This window comes from Corvus cornix, chromosome 23, assembly GCF_000738735.6.
Source record: "Corvus cornix cornix isolate S_Up_H32 chromosome 23, ASM73873v5, whole genome shotgun sequence".
In the NCBI taxonomy this organism is placed as follows: domain Eukaryota; kingdom Metazoa; phylum Chordata; class Aves; order Passeriformes; family Corvidae; genus Corvus; species Corvus cornix.
This window is the reverse complement of record NC_046352.1, coordinates 4,516,352-4,534,251: the sequence shown is the minus strand read 5'-3', so window position 1 is coordinate 4,534,251 and position 17,900 is coordinate 4,516,352. Positions and strand designations below refer to the sequence as shown.

Here is a 17,900-nt window from a genome sequence, read left to right as displayed (position 1 = left end):
AAACTCCTGTAGTGATGTGGAAGGTTCAAGGCTTTCACCAGGTGATGACAACTTGACAGGCTCATGAAATGGCCCGAAAATGGTTACAAGCATCCCCTGTGTTTTTATCTAAGGCTGCAGCCTCCAGGTCTGAAAGGAGGTTCTGGCCAACAGGATCATCCTCTTTGATTTTTTCAGACCAAAACTCAACTGTGATAACCCGATACATGAATTTAAGATAAAACATACTGCTTAGGGTGCAGGGGGGATTCAAATCTTGAGTGTTTTGGGTAGTGGCTGTTCTGCCTGAAGAAGAAAAAAACAGAACCACAAGTATCACATAGCCCATCTCTGAAAGGACTTGCTGGAGATTATTCCTGCACCCAGCTGTCGTTATCTTGATGTCATTGAGCTCTGGGGTGGTTGTAAAACAGATTCTGTTTGCACCAATGAAAAACTACAGAGAGTCTTAAAAGGGCTTGGAACAAGAATAGGGGACTAAAGAAACAACCCTGTGTTTTAATAACACTCAAGCTTGTTGGAATGGATTTGGCTTCAAACTGTACAAGGAAAACAGTTAAAGAATTTGGAAAAACCTTGTTTTTTCTATCAACATAACTTAACTCTAGCTTATTTGGCCATAAGGAGGTTAAAATGTAGTGCTGCAGGAATTCAGAGTTCTACAAGTTCTAAAGTTCAAAGAAATTCTATTTCATTCTTTTTTAGGTTAATTACCTTTATATGTCAGAGTTTACATCCCAGTGTACCCTTCAAGAAAGACACATTGCTGTGTCAGATCAAAGCAAGGGAAGGACCAGGCAGTCAAAAATAACCCTGTGTTTTGAGGATAAACTGCTGCCTGGGTGTCTCAGCAGGAATTGTGCTCTCGGCACATTTGGATCGGCTCAGTCGGAGCCTGGTGAGATGTGGAGGAAAACACCAAATCAGGGAGCGTGTGCTCAGAGCTGATTGTAAAATACCCTGTTTCAGGCATTTGAAAATAGCAGGCTGTTGTGCCTTTGGATTGGAAGAGTGTGTACAGTAAATGTAAGGCTCTGGATGTCCATGAAGGTCATCGGGTGGTTTTGTTTCATTTCACAATTGTGCATCCTGGGGCATGGAGCAGCTCCCTTCATCCCCTGCCTTTATCCAGAGGCAGAAGTCCTTGGTGGCAGCTTCTGTTCCTGATGCCCAGCTTTCCCCACCTGCTCCTCTTGCTGAGCATACAAGAAGCCCAGGTGCTTTCAGGGGTGTCAAAGGAAGCAGTATCCTTGTTCCCAATTTTGGATTCAGTCCCAGTCTCTGCATTTTCTGGAGCTGACCAAGCTCTTTGCTGCACCATGGCCGGATGTTTCTAGAAGTAGTGCTGAAAGGTGATGGGCTGCTTCTGGAGAGGATCTTTCAAGAGTAGAGGAAAATCCCAGCAGTATTGGAGTTTAGACTTCCAGCCCCTCTCATCCACTAAACATCCTTCTGGGATGCCAGAAAACTCTAGAAAACCAACATCATGTATGTTTCAGACACCAGCTGCTTCCTCACTGCTGGCCAGAGGCCACCTGCGGTTGGATTTAGTTTATGAACGGTTTTTAAACAGTGTCCCAGAACTGCCACCATCTTTCTGGAAAGCCGTGGATGTGTTGAACAGACAGTTGTGTGAAGGCAGACAATCATCCTTCGAATCCCAGAATCCCAGGCTGGTTTGGGTTGGAAGGGACCCGGTTGCAGCCCCCTGCCACGGAGCTACAGGTGACTTCCACTGTGTCCCATGGCACCGGTCACATGGGATTTGACTCGGTGGACTTTGAGGGAAGCCTTGTAGCCCTGTCCTCTCTCCAGATAACGTGCCCAGGTTCCCCTCCAGGCTCACTTTGCTGTGACACACTGTGCAACCTCCAGAATTGTTTTCAGATGACTGATCTGCCTGTTTTGATCTGAGCAGCCCCTTCATGGTTCCTTGTTTGACCAAATGCAACTCGTGGGGCTTGTCTTTGTCCTGGACTGTGTTCGTGGTCTGTAGGTTCCACCAGCTCCCTAATCCCTTGCACATTTTGCCCTGCTTTGTTATAATACAGCTCAGAATATGCATAATGACAATGATTTTATTTCACTTTGTGTTGTTCCGAGAGCAGAGCAGTCCTGCCTTTAGATAAAGCTTCACTCAGAGTAAAACAGAAGCAGGACAGCATATGTTAAACCTGATAAAACAGTGCTCAGCCACTGTGCTTTGTCCTGCTAAGTTCATAGCAATGTCTTTCTTTCCTTATTGAATTTTTGTAAGTACCACTTCTTTGGGGAGGGGAGGGGAGGGGGAAAGTCTGCTCTGAGTAACAAGTTTGACTGTAGATTTTTTGGCACCCACTCAAAACTGTTTGCTTGGCTGTGATGGCCAGTTCCACTTTGTACGATGAAAGCAGTCACTTCCTGCTCTGTGCTTCAGCAGAATGCTCCCTTTGGCTTGGCTGGCATGTGTGTCCTTGGAGCTGCTGGTGGGGAGGAGGGGAAGAGTGGGAAGCGGGACAAGCAGTGGTTCAGCAGCTTTGCCCAAGAGGGAGCTAAAAGTCTCCTGTTAATGGGCTGGAGGCATGTGAGCTGGCTCCAGCTACTGTCCTTCCCTCTCTGAGTTAGCTGAGATGTCAGGAAAACCCAGGCAGCAGCCGAGGATTGGGTTTGACATCACATCTGGAAGCCGTAGTGGGAGTTCAAGGCCTGCTGTGCAGCCTCGGGGTTTGGGGGGATGATGGGTGTGCATCATCCCTGTGGAGACCGAAGGATCTGCAGTTAATTCCTGTTCCCTTCCCTCTCTTCCAGGGGCTGATAGTTCTCGGTGAAGCATCACCCCCTGATCCTGCGGTAGATGATTCGTCCCGTCCCGTTAGAGCTGAAGTGAAGCTGGAGCCTGGGGCAGAGCGGCTGGTAAGTGCCAGCAGTGGGACTGACTGCTCCAGGTGCTTCATCTGCAGTGCTTCCTTCCCCAGTTTTGGGGAGGGAAGGGCCATCCCTTAAGCTGTGGGGCAGAGGGATGCTCAAACCATGGGACTGGCCTCCTGGGGTGGCTCTTCCCTGTGACTCCAGGTGGGAATCACTGATCTTGGTCTGTAGCTCACCCCCTCCTGCCTTATTTTGGGGTTAGTAAACAATAGGATTTAAACACCTTTTAGAACAGAGTTCCTGGGGGCACCTTTGTAATATGCATTAGCATTTTGTGAAGCTTTAAAATCCTAACTAATCCTTTCCCTACAGCAAAAAAGTACCTCAAACTGAGAGCAGCATGATTAGCAAAGGCTGCTAAAGATGTGGCTATTTAATATCTGCCTGATCATTCCCCCTTGGAAAGGGCATTAATGATTGCAGTGAGATGCACTGGAAACTATGCAGAGTGCCAGGTATTTATTATTTAATGCAGAAATGTAGGGCACAGACTAAAGGCTTGATCGTACTGTTCAGCCTGCCTGTGATTGCTTTGGATCCTGGGGGACACACAGACGTATTAAAGTGGAGGGTTTGGAAGTTGTGGTGGAGTAGGAAGAGCAGGATGGTCCCTGTGTGGCTCAAACTTCTGCTGTCAGGCTGCAGCATTCCTGCTTTTCTGTCCCAAGCTGCAGCATTCCTGCTTTTCTCTCCTAATGCCACGACTGGCTAGAAATGGGGTGTCACTGCAGCTTGAGGTTCACGGACCAATATTCAGTGTAGTTGATACAGGTAAAAACACTTCATTAGAAGTGACCATAAAATTGTCCTTGGAATGTTTTCCTCTGTCCCTGGTAAGAATTTGTCAGAGATTTCCTGATACTGAGTGATAATATGCAATACTTCGAAATTTTCTGCTTGGCACTTTCTTGTGGCCACTCCTGCAGCCCTGTGTGCCTTCTTGGAGCCTGCTCCTCAGAAGGGTGTTTATTCCCCTTCCCCAGGGACACACACATCACTCCACACTCCCAGCTTCTCTGTGACAGTGCTGGAAGTGTCACCCCTGGAACTGCTGCCTCCAGCACCCAGTCCCTGGGCTTGTGCTTAATTAGGACTGCTCATTAGGGTGGGGTGTTGAGTCAGAGCCTTGATCTGCTCCGAGCCAGAGATTACCCAGAGACTACCCAGAGACGAGCCAGAGATTACCCGGAGACGTTCCTGGTGGTGCGTGAGGGCTCTTACTGGAAGGGGATCTCTTGGGCCTCTCCTGGAGAGGTGCTTATCATTTTGGCACCCTCCAGGCTTTTCCCCCCCCAGACTGGCAGAGCAAGAGACACATCTGCAACGTGGAGCAAAGGGAGGAATCCATCCTGTCCCACCCCCAGCTCCCTTGGATCTCCTCCTCTCGTGAGTGCCTCCCTTGGCCGGCGTGCGCGCAGGATACGTGTCCTTGGGCATCAGCTTCATACGTGGGATGTGGCTGATAATCCCCAGGAGGAACTAATCCTATCACCAGTGGAGGGAAGGGCTTTGCAAATAAGGCCTGGGAATATCTGCTGGGAAATGGAAGCTCAGTAGGTGAATAAATTTTTTTGCCTGAAGATGGAAATAACACGAAGCCCTGAAGACATAACCTGACTGTTGATTTTGGTTCCTTGGATTGCTTGTCTAGTGAAGGGGCTGCACTCAAAATATTTAATTAGGGGGCAATATCTGGTAATAGGTGAAGGTCTGAACCTTGCCTGCTTTATTGGGGTTTTTTGGGAATACAGGGGACATTCCTGTATTAGCTCATGGCTCCCTGTCTGCACACAGCAGCTTTGCTGCCCTGATATGCAACAGCAGATGTGCTACGGTTGAATCTTTGCCCCCCCCCGCCTCCCAGGATCCTAAGGACCTGGACTTCCAGACCCAAAACACATAGAAGAGCTCAGTCAGGAGCAGGGGTGTGATCCTGGTGCGAGGGATGCTGCTCTGGATCCCGGCCTGGCTGCCCAGCCAGCCCTGGAGGACAGTGTGGCCTTGGGAGGTGCACCAGGAGGTGTTGGCTCTGCTCGTGTGTCAGGGTACACCCATCTCAGGGTGATAAAGAGAGCCTGGGCTGCTCCTGATAAACACACGTTGGATTGATGCTGTCCAGCTCCTCCACAGGAAGCAGCTGAGTCCCTCTGTTCCTATCTGGAACCAGCAAGACACGGAGCAAGCTCTCGGAGAAGTTCCTCCTTCAAGACCCTTTCTGGAGAAGAAAATAAACGATTTCTAAAGAGCTTATGAGTCATGAGTACCCGCCCTGCTGCCCCGGGGGTGCCTCCGGCGGGTGTCACGTGTTGGCTCAGCCTTGCCAAGCCTCTGGAAAGCAGAGGAAAAGTGTTCAGCTCCTGCACTGACTTCACCTGGCTGGGGAGCTGGGTTTTACCTGATGGCTCAGGTGTGATCTGATCTTGCTCCCGTGTCTCTCTGGGTGGCAGAGTTGGTCTCATCCTGTCTTTGCTCCCCCATAGGAGAAACGTCTCTTTTAGCAGAATTGTAAAACCCCCAGCAAAGTTCCTCAAACAGGGCCAGGCAGAAGTTGTCTGAGTTGTTAGGAATGGCCCTTCCCTGGGTGACACAGGTTTCTGCTCTTCTGGACACCGTTAATCCAGCACTGTCACGGCCTGGTTTAGTTGTTTATTGAGTTGGGGGGTGTTTGCAGGGAGGATTTAATCACCGCAATCCGGATGGGTTTGGGATGGAGTCAGGGCCAAGCAGGGGGCTTGGCTGACCATCTGTGTGGTGTCAGAGCTCTGCTTTTGCCTTTTTTATTGGTACTTGAACCACATCACCACCATGTGTGCTCAAAGGGGGAACCCCAGCGAGAGACAGGGCAGGGAATGTAGGAAGTGCTGCACGAAGGAAGAAAGGAAGTTTAACCCCAGGGAGGAGCATGTCTGACACCAAAAACAAGGCACTGCACGGATGGGGCTGGAGGTGATGACTGCCAGAGGTATGGACACTCTGGGCCATGCCAGGGTGGGGAGCAGGAATGTCCCTGGTGGGAGGTACAAAGCCAGTGTGTCCTTGGAGGCTTGGTGACAATTCTGCTGCTCCCTGCAGAGCCGGGGGGGGGGGTGTGTTTCAGACCTCAGGCAGAAGGGATTGGGGAGCACAGTGTCTTTAACTCAATTTTTACTCACTTTCCTCTGCCAAAAATGAGTTTCCAGCTTTGTGTTTATCTAGCACTTTTAGCGTTATGGACTCGCCCTGCTCCTATCCAAGCCCTACAGCCTGGGTTCCCACTCACTTAAAACACACCTTAAAATGCTGTTTGGACTGTGTTTGCACAGGTAGTGAGTTAAAATGCAAATTCAGTTTTGCAAGTCTGTTCCCCTCTCTCTCCCTCCCTCCCTGTTTTCCCCCAAAGTGCTTAGGCAGGAGCTTTCAACCACGTGGCTCAGAACAGAAACCAAACTGCAGGGGAGACTGCAGAGGTTTACAGGTGGTGATGAACTTGTTTGCACCATGGAGACAAAATGCTAAAATCTCCTTAAAGCCCTCAGCCTTTCATGCTCCTGATTGCCTGAGGGGAATTAAAGTCCTTTGGATCTTGGAATGAAAGAGCTGCCACGTATCCATCCTCTTGCTGCTCCCTAAGATCTCCTTGTGTCCCTGGTCTCCTGTTCATACAGTGACTTCTGAACCCTGGTTTGAAGTCCCGTGTGGAAATCCATGGCTACAGTGCAGAATCCTCAACTAGAACCCAGGAATAAGAAAATTGTGGCTATTCAAGAAACTTTTATTAATTTATGTTTTTCTCACCCTTCTTTAGAGTGTGTCTGGATCCCAGCCACTAGAAAACTTGGGTATTTCTGCTGCAAATACTCCTGAATCCCATCCCACCAAGCCCTGTGGAGCACCAAGACCCGTCAATGGAGTTATTAACACGTAAGCTCTTGGATATTATCAGAAGAGTTTGCTTTTATGATCTTGGCAACATCCCGTTGGAAACCAGGCTGTAACTGAGTTGTAACTGGGTTGGTAATGGTATAAATGGTGTCTTTTTTCAAAAAGTACAGTAGTAGATCATGCCTGGAAACATTTTGGAGGAGATTGCTTGCTTGAGGTTTTCTGCTGCATTGTTTAGCTGAAAATGGAATTAAACTGAGCTGTGTTTACATGAACAAGCCCTGCAGGCAGCCATGCACTGAGCATGGCCAAAACTTGTTTCTTTATGAGTAGTTTTAATACATCTGCAAATTGTGTGATTCAAAGGTACTAATGCCCTGCTCACAAAATTATCAGTAACCACTGAGCCACTTTATTGGAGTTATGGAGAATCCCATTGATTTGGGGAGTAAAACTTCCTAAATTCTTTATTTCTCCAGGCTGCTTTTGTTGAGAAAGTCGTGAAGTGGGTAAATGAAAACAAGTGAAAGACACTCCCCGATGCTACAGGGCTGAACCACTTGAAAACCCTTGAAAAACATTGCACTTGCTCAGTGCCTTGAAGGAGGCAGGGGAAAAGAGAGGGGAAAAAGGGAAGGAGAGAGGGAGGGATGGATCCTGCACTGATATAGTGCGAGCAGGCAAAGGAGGCTCCGATCAAGGAGCCCACGGTTGCAGCTGGAACACTGCAGGCTGTAACAGAGCTCTTTGTGTCCCTGCAGCCTTTGAACTGCACAGCCTTAGACCACAGGGCTTTAATGTTTTGCATTTTTAGAAATGAAACACTTGTAGAATAGACATGAAAAGGTTCCGTAGATGAGGCGCTGCTGCGCTGGGATCTGCTCAGGGCACGGGGTATTGATGCCAGGGCTGCTGCATCCTTTGTGCCTGAGACAGACAGGTTGATGTTAGCACTGCACCTTCCTGGGGTCACTGCTGAGAGTTGGCATGGGTAGAGATCTCAAATATTCATCAGAACCAAACTTACATCAGGGTTAAATAGTTTTTCTATAAAATTATGTTTTCTTGCATTTAGACTCATGAAAATGTCTTGTCTTAAGATTCCTCAAACTCTTGATTCTGGAGGAAGCTGAAGTCTAGGGTTCAGGTCTATAGTGGCTTTTGCTCTGTGATGGGCTTTCAATGCTGTTTTTTTGTTCAGAGCTTCCAAAGGTATTTTGTCAAAGGTTCAGTTGTGGGAAAGTGGAAGGTGACTGAATTAAAAGCAAAAACTTGAGTTGGTTTAATAAAACCTGTTGCCTCAGGAACTGCAGAGCTTTAAACTCAGCTTGGAGTGTTTGCTCAGGTGTGAACCATGAACCTGCTGGTAGTGCTGCATGAATAACAGGGGTTTTCTTATTCTCCTCTCTTCTGGGACAGTCTGCAGCCTGGCCTGGCAGAACATGCTCAGGGAGATGGCCAGGAAGCTGAGGAGCTCCTGCATAAAAAGCAGCGCCTGTCCCTGGTCCCCTCGGACGGGACGTGTGTGGCCGCTCGCACCCGCCCTGTCCTGAGCTGCAAGAAGCGGCGGCTCGTCCGACCCAGCACCATCATGCCCCTTTCCAAAAAGGTGAGTTGGGAGGTTTTTGCTCTTGTTTTTCTTGTAAAGATGGAGAAAAACAACAGGAAGGAAGAGCAAGACACGAGGGCTTCAAAGGCTGTTGGAAAAACAAAGGAGAAACGATGGAGAAGGTTGTAATGTGTTGGAAGATTTTTCTTAGCTGTCACTGGGGAGGGAAGATGCTGAACTCATGCATTTTCTTAAGCCAACCAGCCTGAGGTGAACTCAAGGCCAGGTGGGTCAGTGTGGCACAGTCTGAGCAGGAGAAAGAAGCCCTGAGAAGTCAAATATCAGGAAACCTTAATTCTGACACAGGAATTAGCAAAGCCCCAGGAACTCTCTGCTGCTGTTCAAGGAAAAACCACAGTTGTCTGCCCAGGCATACGTGGGATGAATGCCCTGTCTCTTCCTGTTTTGTTTTCTTTATTATTATTTTTTATACTCCTCTCCCTTATGCAGAATTCATTCAATGGAAATACAGTTTATTGCCTGTATGAGGAAGAGCTGTGTTTCATTCTCTTTATTTTCTCTTAGGAATGCCATAAACTGTCAGTTGGAGGAAAAATAGTGAGAAATGGAGGAAATAAGGACCTTTATTTGTGCATGCAAAACCATAATGGCAAAAATCCGCTTACCTTTGAGACAAAGTGTTTCAAGTCAAACTTTCCCACAAGGGCTGGGGGATTTTCACTCTGCGGATGTTTTAAAGAGAAGCTCCAAAAGCAGCATTTTTCTGAGCAAAACATTCTTGCTCAGCTGAGTCAGCTTTAACTGATCACTTATCTGCAGTTTTATCTGGGGTATTTCTGGGAGAGCTCTGCAGTGATTACTTGCAAGATCTCCAGTGAGTTGGAAGTTGATGAACTTTCTCGTCGTTGATGCTGCCTTGTGCACTCAGTGCTTGAAGAATTGGCTGTTAATTCTGTGTTAGATCTTTGCTGTTGTCATCAAGTGCATTTGGTAATCAGAGATGGTTCAGAAGAGCAGTTCCAGGGATGGAAGAAGTGCCAGAGAGCAGGGGATTTCTGTGCACTCTTCCAGTCATTCCAGAGACAGCTGAGTCACGGCCAAGTCGTGCTCCAGAAATACCTCCAGAAATACCATGTCCAGTCGCCCCTGCTCTCCATAGAGTGGCTGTGTGGATTGAACTTCACACATACATTGCACAGATGATGTGGGGTTTTTGATCTTGTAATGTTTTTATGGTTTTCCTCACAATTTGGTGCACACATTTATTGGAATGTGTGCCCAAAGCTGGGGGCAGCCCTCCAGCTCACACAGTGGCAGAGTGGCAGGATGGCCTCTCTCCTTGCACAGCCATCCTGGTTAGAAAGCCCCGTGGGCTTAATTTTTATTATTTTTTATTAATTAATTAATTCCCAGCAGTGGTTCAGCACTGCTGATTCATGCTCATTTTTGGATCCATCACAACCTCCACATCCTCTGGGCAGGACTTCCTGAGGCAGCAAAGTAACTGCTCAGTTACCTCTTCCTCCTCTTCTCTGGGCACTGCATTTGCTTCTTGCATTTGCCCTTAGTGAATTATATTTGATTTATTTTAGATAATTTCTCTTAACCTATAACCAGGAGTGGGTTTCCAGCTCTTTCTTTCAAGCAGCCCTTCCCAGTGTAGTGTTACTTGCTGTGGACATGCTCTCCCATCCTTCAAGTCATTCATGGAAATTAATTGAATAATTCTGACTCAGAACAGGCTTCTGCAGGATCCAGTTGGATCCATTCTTCCATTTTGGTGGGGAATCGGGGTTGTTTTCTCTGCATGGGATTTACGTCCAGTTGAGTGTCTGCCTGCAGTGGTTTCACACAAATGAAATCTGTATCAAGGCTATAAATCTGTGAATTGAGACTCTGTCCTGGATTAAGGAACAAGGCTGAGAACCACCTTTGTCACTCTGTAGATGTCCCTGGAAGTGTCAGCTCCTGGCATATAATGATGGCTCTGACCCATTGGAACTATAAATGGCTTCTTTCCCCCTTCTCTGACAGTGGAATTGTGCTGCCTCATGGTTTTTATAAATGAGGTTTCAACCTAGATAAAATTAAACACTTTTAGTCAAATTTAGGAGCTGTTAAACTGTCTGTGCTAGTAAGTCGTAGTTTTCAGTTGTGTTTATGCAAAGTGAAAGCATCCTCTTGTGAGGCCAGACTAAATAACAGGTTCTGTATAAGGTATAGAAAAAAAAAGGGGGGGGGGGTGTATATATGTATAATAATTATATATAATATATAATAATATTATTGAGTATGCTATACGTATACATAATAATTACAATTTTATAACAATATAAATGTCACATAACAACTATTCCAGATAATAAATATACAGAAATAAAATGAATTTATTATATATTTATTAATAATAAAATGTAACTATAATATATAAAATACAGGTGTCTTTTAACGTATTTTGTATGCATATAGAATATGTCTTTTTATATCTATGTACAAGTAATGTTAAAACAACAGCACTACCTCTAGGATGTTTTTCATGAGCTGTCAGAGGAATGTGTGAGGAGAGTCCTTGGGCTCGCTGACGTGCGCTGTTGCCCCGTGTCCCTCTGCAGGCCCACCGAGCCAGCCTGGCGCGCTGCAGCTGTGACGTGAACCCCTCCTGTGCCCTGTGTGGCACCCGCAGCTCCACCACTCTGGAGATCCAGTACGATGCCCCTCTGCTGGAGCGCCTCTCCCAGCTGGACTCCTGCATCCATCCTGTCCTGTCATTCCCGGATGGTGAGTGCAGCCCCCGCGGCTCCCGCTGGGTCCTGGCTGGTTACAGGGGATGCTTGGAGGTGCCCCAGGCTTCCAGGGGAGGTGCAGATCTGCTTGGGTACAGCCAAACTTGTCCATCTGCAGGTGTTTTTGGGATTAGAGCATTGACTGGAGCAGGACGGTCTGGGAAAGTGTTATACCTGGGCTCTGCTGTGTTTTGGGAATCTCGACCTGGAGCCTCACTCACAATGGGGAAGCCAAGCAGTGCCTGGGAGTCCTTCCTGGGACCTGGCTCTGGGGTCTTTGGGGTTCTAAACCACTTGAGAAATATTTGCTTCCATGAGTTTGTCCATCTGTATAAAATGATTTGTGGATTGGTTTGTCACAAGAAATCCTTTTGACCTTGTGAGGAATTGTAAACGATCTTCCATGGTTCGGTAGGCACAGCAAGAAGGGATGTTCCCGTTAGGACACTCAATTTCCTGTGTTACAGCTTCAGGGTTAATCATCATTAAGAGGAATAATTAACCAACCCTGACTGTGGGGTATTCACAGATTTCGTGTGTAGGGACTTTTCCCAAGGGAAAAGTAATTTCCAGAATCTTCTTGAACTGGTACTTTTGTCGGGAGAGTTGGGCAGTGCATGGATTGTAGTGGTTCCTTCCCTTGGTGGGAGTTTGTGGCTGCCTGAGGTGTAAAATTATGGCTGCCCCATCCCTGGAAGTGTCCAAGGCCAGGCTGGACAGGGGTTGGAGCAACCTGGGATAGTGGAAGGTGTCCCTGCCCAAGCCATTCTGGGATTCTCATGCTGGGAGGAAGGTGTGTGTCTCTGCTTCCCATGGGGGTGTCAAGTGGTTGGTCCAGGATAAGTCACTGGGCTAATGTGTGTGCTTGGGTTTAAATTCCAGCTTTTCACAAACTTCATGTGACAGTAGGAAATGCAGGGAGTGTCTGGGAGCAATTAATGTGGCCTCTTTCGTTAGCACTATATTTAAACTAGACTAAAATAGTAAATTGGCACTATTTTTAGCTAGATCCCTCCCCTCCCAAAGACAGCTCTGATCAGGAGTGCTCAAGGAACTTAATGAACTCCTGAAGCAGGAATTTCTTTCCTGATTTCACAGCACTTGTGATCCTGTGTCTGTAGTGCTAAATCAAATATCCTGGGAGGTGGGGAGACAACCTGTTGGGTGCTATTGCAGCAGAGGCACCAGGAAAATTACGCCACATTCTTCCCATTTTTAGGCCCCCTGCAGCCAGCTCACAGGGTAGAAGATCCTTTCTGGCTGTATGAGATTAAAAAACTTGGGAGTTTAATACTTAATTGGTGTAAAGCTTAAAACACCTGTACAGAAAGAGCCATTTTCCCCTCCTGGTGAACTTTATTTATTCAGTAATGCTTAATGCAGTTCACAAGGGTTGATTTTTGGGATGGGGGTGATTCCTATCCCAGAGAAAAGCCAGGTAAGCTGTTCAGGTGGGGAAATTGCTGTGCCTGGTGCTGTTGGTGTGCACTGAGGTATCTCCATGCCTGTGAGCATTAATCCAGGATGCTGCTGGGCTGTGGCTGTGCAGGGGCTCAGTGAGGATTCCTGGTAGATGGAGCTGTGAGCATGTGCTGACTTTCACTTTGAGCCAGTCTCTCCGGGCTCTCGGTGCCAGCCGGGATCTCCGGAGCAGTTTGCCAAGGGCAAAACTGCCAGGCACTGCAGGAGGAAAAGATCATTTATTCACTTATTCTCCTGGCAAGCAGGACACAGCCAGCAAGGCCTTTAACCCCTGCACTTGTGCCCTGCCAGCGCTTTGTCCCCTTTTGTCCCCTTCCTTTCAGGGTGGTGTGGGGTTTTTCTGGGATTTTTTTCTGGTTGGTTTGATTTCTCGCTGGGAATTTTTGGATGATGTAATAACCTTGGAGGGAGGATGAACGCTGGGCTCACTGTGGTTGCCATCTGCTGGTCCCTGGGAGCCCTGCACTGCTTCCCGAGGAGCAGGAGGAGGAGGGATGGTGTCACTTGCTGCACGGACTCTGCTGCCAGCAGGGCAATGCCAAACCAGCAAAGAACTCATTTTCTCCTGCCAGCGTTTTGTCTTGGCGTTCTCCCCCTCCTTTCAACCTGTCCCCTCCTTCCACAGATGGTATGTGAATTGGGAGGAGAAAGCAAAAGATGAACAGAGAGCAGAGGCCATTTTCCCAAAGTCTGACCACTCCAGTGGCTGGCAGCATCCCTAAAGGACTGGCCTGGCCCCTCTCTGCTTTTTGGGACATGTCCCCACAAACCAGCAGTGATGGCCAAAGAACTGCCATCACCCTGTGGCAGCCCTTCCTTGGCAAGGGATTGGGTTAGAGCTTGAACCATCAAAGTACTTGGAGTGCAGCTGTCCTTGCTTTCCCCAGGGAGCCAAGTCCCCACAAGCTCCAGCCCCTGCTCTGCCAGCTCCATCCTGTTTGCCTGCCTGGATCCACTGGGGCTTTCCAGTCCCTGAAATTGGGAGGGAAATACTGGGACAGGGTGATGGGACCACAGCTCTTTGTTACATGATTCATGTGGATTCCATGTTCTGTATCCCTTGCAGATGTGCCGACAAGCCTGCACTTCCAGAGCATGTTGAAATCCCAGTGGCAGAACAAACCCTTCGAGAAAACTAAACCTCCCAAAAAGCTGTCGCTGAAGCACAGAGCCCCCGTGCCCCCCAGCCTGGCTGACCCCGCGCGCAAGGACCGCCACAAGCTGGTCAACTCCTTCTTCACCGCGGCCAGTAAGTGCTGCCCCTGCCCGGGTCAGTCAGAGAGGAGCAGGAGGAGGAGGAGGAGGATGCCCTTCGAGTCCCACTCCCAGGGGTGAGGCAGGGCTATGGCAGGGCTGCAGGTGAGGTGCGTGCAGGTGCAGCTCAGGTTTGTAGGACCTTCTCGTGCTCGGTGTCAGCCATGCCCACAGCAGTGCCACAGGTCTGAGCACGCCTCCCCAGCACCCCCATGGTGTGGAGAATTTGTGGAGCTGGAAAACTCTGCCCAAGCCTCCTGTGCCAGCAGAAAGAGAGGTGAAAGCAGGCATTTCATAGCTCTTTCTCTGTTCCCCTCCTCAGAGCGCTCCCATCAAAAAGCCCAAGCAGACAAGGCACACAGGCCGCCTTTAGACGATTTTTCGGCCGTGTCCAAGGCCGAGAGAGCGCCAGAGCGCTCTGCCCAGCCTCCTGCCTTTGACAAAAAGCGATTGCGAGACTGCTCATCTGAGAGGAGTGAAGGTAGGCCCCCAGGGGCAGTGTCTCGGGGGGAGCTTGGGCTTTGCTGCATCCTCAGCCTCTCTGCCCCAGAGAAGGGGGCACGCACTGCTTTGGGCCGAGTCGCCACCGCAGCAATGCCTCGTGTGCTCTAAACTGCTTCTTCCCCAGGGCAGCCCCCTCGGAAGGTGCTTCTCTTTCCTGCTAAGTGCTCCTCAGCACTGGCCGTTTCTGGTGCACATGGTCCTTTCCTCGCCACCACCACCCCCTTGGGTGGGCTGGGGTTTTTTTGCTAAAGTTGTTGTTCATTTTCTCCCGCCCTCCCCATGCAGTGTTGAAGCATCACACGGACGTCAGTGGCCCGAGCTACCTGTCAGCAGCTGTGGCTCCCACCCCTCACAGCCCCATAGCTCGGCAGCTCTCCACCTCCTCCGAGGGCTCCGCTCCTGCCAGCTCCACTTCCCAGGGCACCTCTGGCACCGCCGTGAGTATCTGCTGCCTTCTGGAGGGGTTCTGGGCTCAGCTCCATCATGGGGGCTCAGCTTTTGAGCAGGTTTTGGGCTGGGGAGTGCTCAGTGTTCCTCTTGCCACGCTGGACCCGTTGGTTCAGCTCATGCTGGGGTTGCTGGGTGGGTGTTGGATGTGTTGGCTGTGCACCGCCAGGCAGCTGCAGTTCCGGGTTCGCCATCAGCTCAGCAACTGCTGGTGAATGTTCCCATTCCCAGCAGTCCCTTGGCTTTGCTCCACATCCGGATTTTGGGTTCTGAAGCTCTGTGGGGCTGCCAGGAGAAGAGCTGGGCCCCAGCAGTGCTGCTTCCACTGGGACAGCTCCCCTCACGGCCTCGGTGGTCTGTGGGTGGGCTTGCGGTCACAGGGCCGGGGCACAACAGTGGTGGTGGAGGTCTCCCACCTGTACACAAGCTCCAGCAGTCACTGAACTCAGACCATCTTCTGAGACACACTCAGACTCCCAAAATGCTTGAGGATGGCAGGATGTGGGACCTTTATGAGCTGTGTGAGTGAGCAGAACTGAAACTCCCTCCCACTGTGCTCCGGGACAGAGCGATGGCACAGCTCCTCCACCAGACACCATCATCCTCCCAGGCCCACGCTAGCAGAAGCCTTTCAATGGCAGACAGTTCTGCTGAGTTCACAGGTGTCTCAGTGAAGAACTTGGCTTCTGTCTGGCCACCCCATTTGGTAGTTTGGGCCACAGCCTGAGCTGGATGTGACCCAGGGGCAACAGAGCAGGACTCCTTGAACCCTCTGCTCCAAGCTTGTTGCTGTGGGGTTACAGGTCCCCACTGGGTTCCGTGAAATTCAGTTGTTCCATCACCAGCTGTGACATCAGGGTGTCAGAAGAACCCAGTGGTGTTTCAGCTTGAGTGAGCTTGGTGTTTTGGGGGAGAGGACAGCTCATATCAGCAGCTCTGGCACCTCGAGGAGGCCTTTCCTTGGCTCCACACACCCATTGTGGTTTTTTCTTGCTGCTTTTCCTGCTGTGTTTTCACAAGCTCATTCAGAAATGCAAGATGAAGAGTTTTCCCTCCCCCAGCAAGAGGATTCCAGGCCCTGGGCTCTACGCTCTGGGCTCAGGGGTGGAGCTCCTGTGTTCAAGCGTCCCAGGCAGCTGCGGGTCTGTGCGTGCTCCCCAGCCAAAGGGCCAATCCTTGCTCCGGGCAGCCACGCCTTGGGATTTGGGTTTCCTTGCTGCTGGGGCAGTAGATGTTGGGTTGGGAAGAGGACTTGGAGCAAGCAGTAGGGGAACTCCAGTCTGATGCAAATTGATGTTGGTTCTGAAGTGTCCGTAGGTCAGACAAGGCCATTTTGTCCTCTTTCCGTCAGTGGCTTCCACTGATGACTTTGCCACGTGCCAAACCCCACATCCCTTTCTCACATGGTTCTTCCCGTTGCAGCAGCCGAGGAGGAGGAGGGGCGAGAGCTCCTTTGACATAAACAACATCGTCATCCCCATGTCCGTGGCTGCCACGACCCGCGTGGAGAAGCTGCAGTACAAGGAGATCCTCACCCCCAGGTACTGCCCCAGCAGGGAAGGGATGCACTCTGCTTCTTCCTTGGGAAGAAGGGAAAGTTTGGAAAACTGATCATACCATTGCTGGAGACTGGCTAAGTTAGGGATTATTTTCTCTGAGGGTCCCTTGGCCATCACAGCCAACTGCCCAGCTCAGCCTCTGCTCAGTTTAAAGTCAGTCCTGGTTGTCTCCTTAAAAGGAGACTAAGCCAAAGGCCCCGGTGGTTTCCCAGGTGGTGCCTGGGCTGGATTAACCTTGCAGTTCTGCCTCTTCCCAGTTTCCCTCTGTCTTCCTCCTGGTCATCCGTGCTCTTCCCTGGCCCATTTCAGAGCGGGGCAAGGCAGGAGGGAGCCTGTGGGAGGAAGAGGAGGAAATGCTGCAGCCTCTGCCCTTGGGAAGCATCAGCTGTGCTACCAGACCACCAGGGAGGTCTGGTACTTTAAACTGAGCCTAAGTGTGTTGCTCCTCGTGGCAGGGTGGAATTTCCCTTTCCCAAAAGCCAGTGTTTGGGGGGCGTGGGCAGCTGGTTCTGGCTGTGCCCTGAGTGATGCCCATGGTGGTTGTGTTGCAGCTGGCGTGAAGTTGACATCAGTGCTCTGAAGGCCAACCCTGAGGAGGACAACGAGGAGGTAAGAAGGATTTCATTTCCCAGTTAATGCAGAATGGGGCTGGTGGTGACTGAACAGTGTCTGTGGAGGGAACAGAGGCAGGGAACCAGCTGGTGTTGGTTCCTGTACAGGGCTGCCAGAGCTCCAGGAGTGTTTGGACAGTGCTCTCAGGCACAGGAGTGGGACTGTTGGGGTGTCTGTGCGGGGCCAGGAGTTGGACTGGATGATGCCTGTGGGTCCCTTCCAACTCAGGACATTCTACAGTTCAGTGATAAACATTAAAATTCTCACTGTAACTAGTGCTGGCAAAACCGTACAGAGATGGTTGTTTAATAGCAGAAAGCTCTGACCAAGCCCTCTGCCCTTCCCTTTGCAGGTTGAGGACTTGTCAGATTCGGCCTTCGCTGCTCGGCACGGGAAGTGTGAGGAGATGGAGCGGGCGCGGTGGCTCTGGAGCACGAGCGTCCCCCCGCAGCGCCGGGGCAGCAGGTACAGCCCTGCTCGCCATTCCCAGCACTGGGATGCTCCTGGGAGCAGGTGGTGATTCATAGAAATGGTTGAAAGCTGGTGCTGGTGTTGAAAAGTTTGGCCCCATCCAGCTTGAGGAGCCCACGTGGGAGCAGGGCACAGTCTTGTTTAGGTGGGGGTGAAGCTACAGCCCAGTTTGGCTGCAGACAACTCTGCACCATCTGCTTTCTCAAGCACTTCTACTGCTCCAGAAGTGTGGGAGATGCTGTGCCAGCCTGGGAGTCCAGGGGAAGACACAGGGGCTGCAATGGCATCATTCCTGCAGGATCAGGGACGCTGTCACTGGACACTCAGTTCCCTTTCTGTCTTTGTGAGTGGGTGTCTAAAACTTCCCACTGTTTCTAGCTGTTGATCTCATTATAAACCTGCACAAGAAGGGATTTGCCCTTCCCTGTTCCATTGCAATTTCCAGTGCTC

The 17,900-nt window shown here is 50.0% G+C and overlaps 1 protein-coding gene across 4 annotated transcripts in view; it reads left to right on the top strand.

The window, feature by feature from the left end:
* Window positions 1–17,900, top strand: part of KANSL1 (KAT8 regulatory NSL complex subunit 1) — an 81,057-nt gene that overhangs the window by 60,312 nt on the left and 2,845 nt on the right. For 2 of the 4 annotated variants that reach the window (XM_039564600.1, XM_039564601.1), the window contains exons 4-13: window positions 2,788–2,892; window positions 6,692–6,807; window positions 8,188–8,377; window positions 10,951–11,116; window positions 13,670–13,852; window positions 14,180–14,338; window positions 14,647–14,798; window positions 16,231–16,349; window positions 16,919–16,976; window positions 17,332–17,444. In XM_039564600.1, coding sequence (XP_039420534.1) covers window positions 2,788–2,892; window positions 6,692–6,807; window positions 8,188–8,377; window positions 10,951–11,116; window positions 13,670–13,852; window positions 14,180–14,338; window positions 14,647–14,798; window positions 16,231–16,349; window positions 16,919–16,976; window positions 17,332–17,444 — 1,361 coding nt within the window. The remainder of the gene's footprint in view (window positions 1–2,787; window positions 2,893–6,691; window positions 6,808–8,187; window positions 8,378–10,950; window positions 11,117–13,669; window positions 13,853–14,179; window positions 14,339–14,646; window positions 14,799–16,230; window positions 16,350–16,918; window positions 16,977–17,331; window positions 17,445–17,900) is intronic. The other 2 variants (XM_039564602.1, XM_039564604.1) reach the window with 2 other exon arrangements.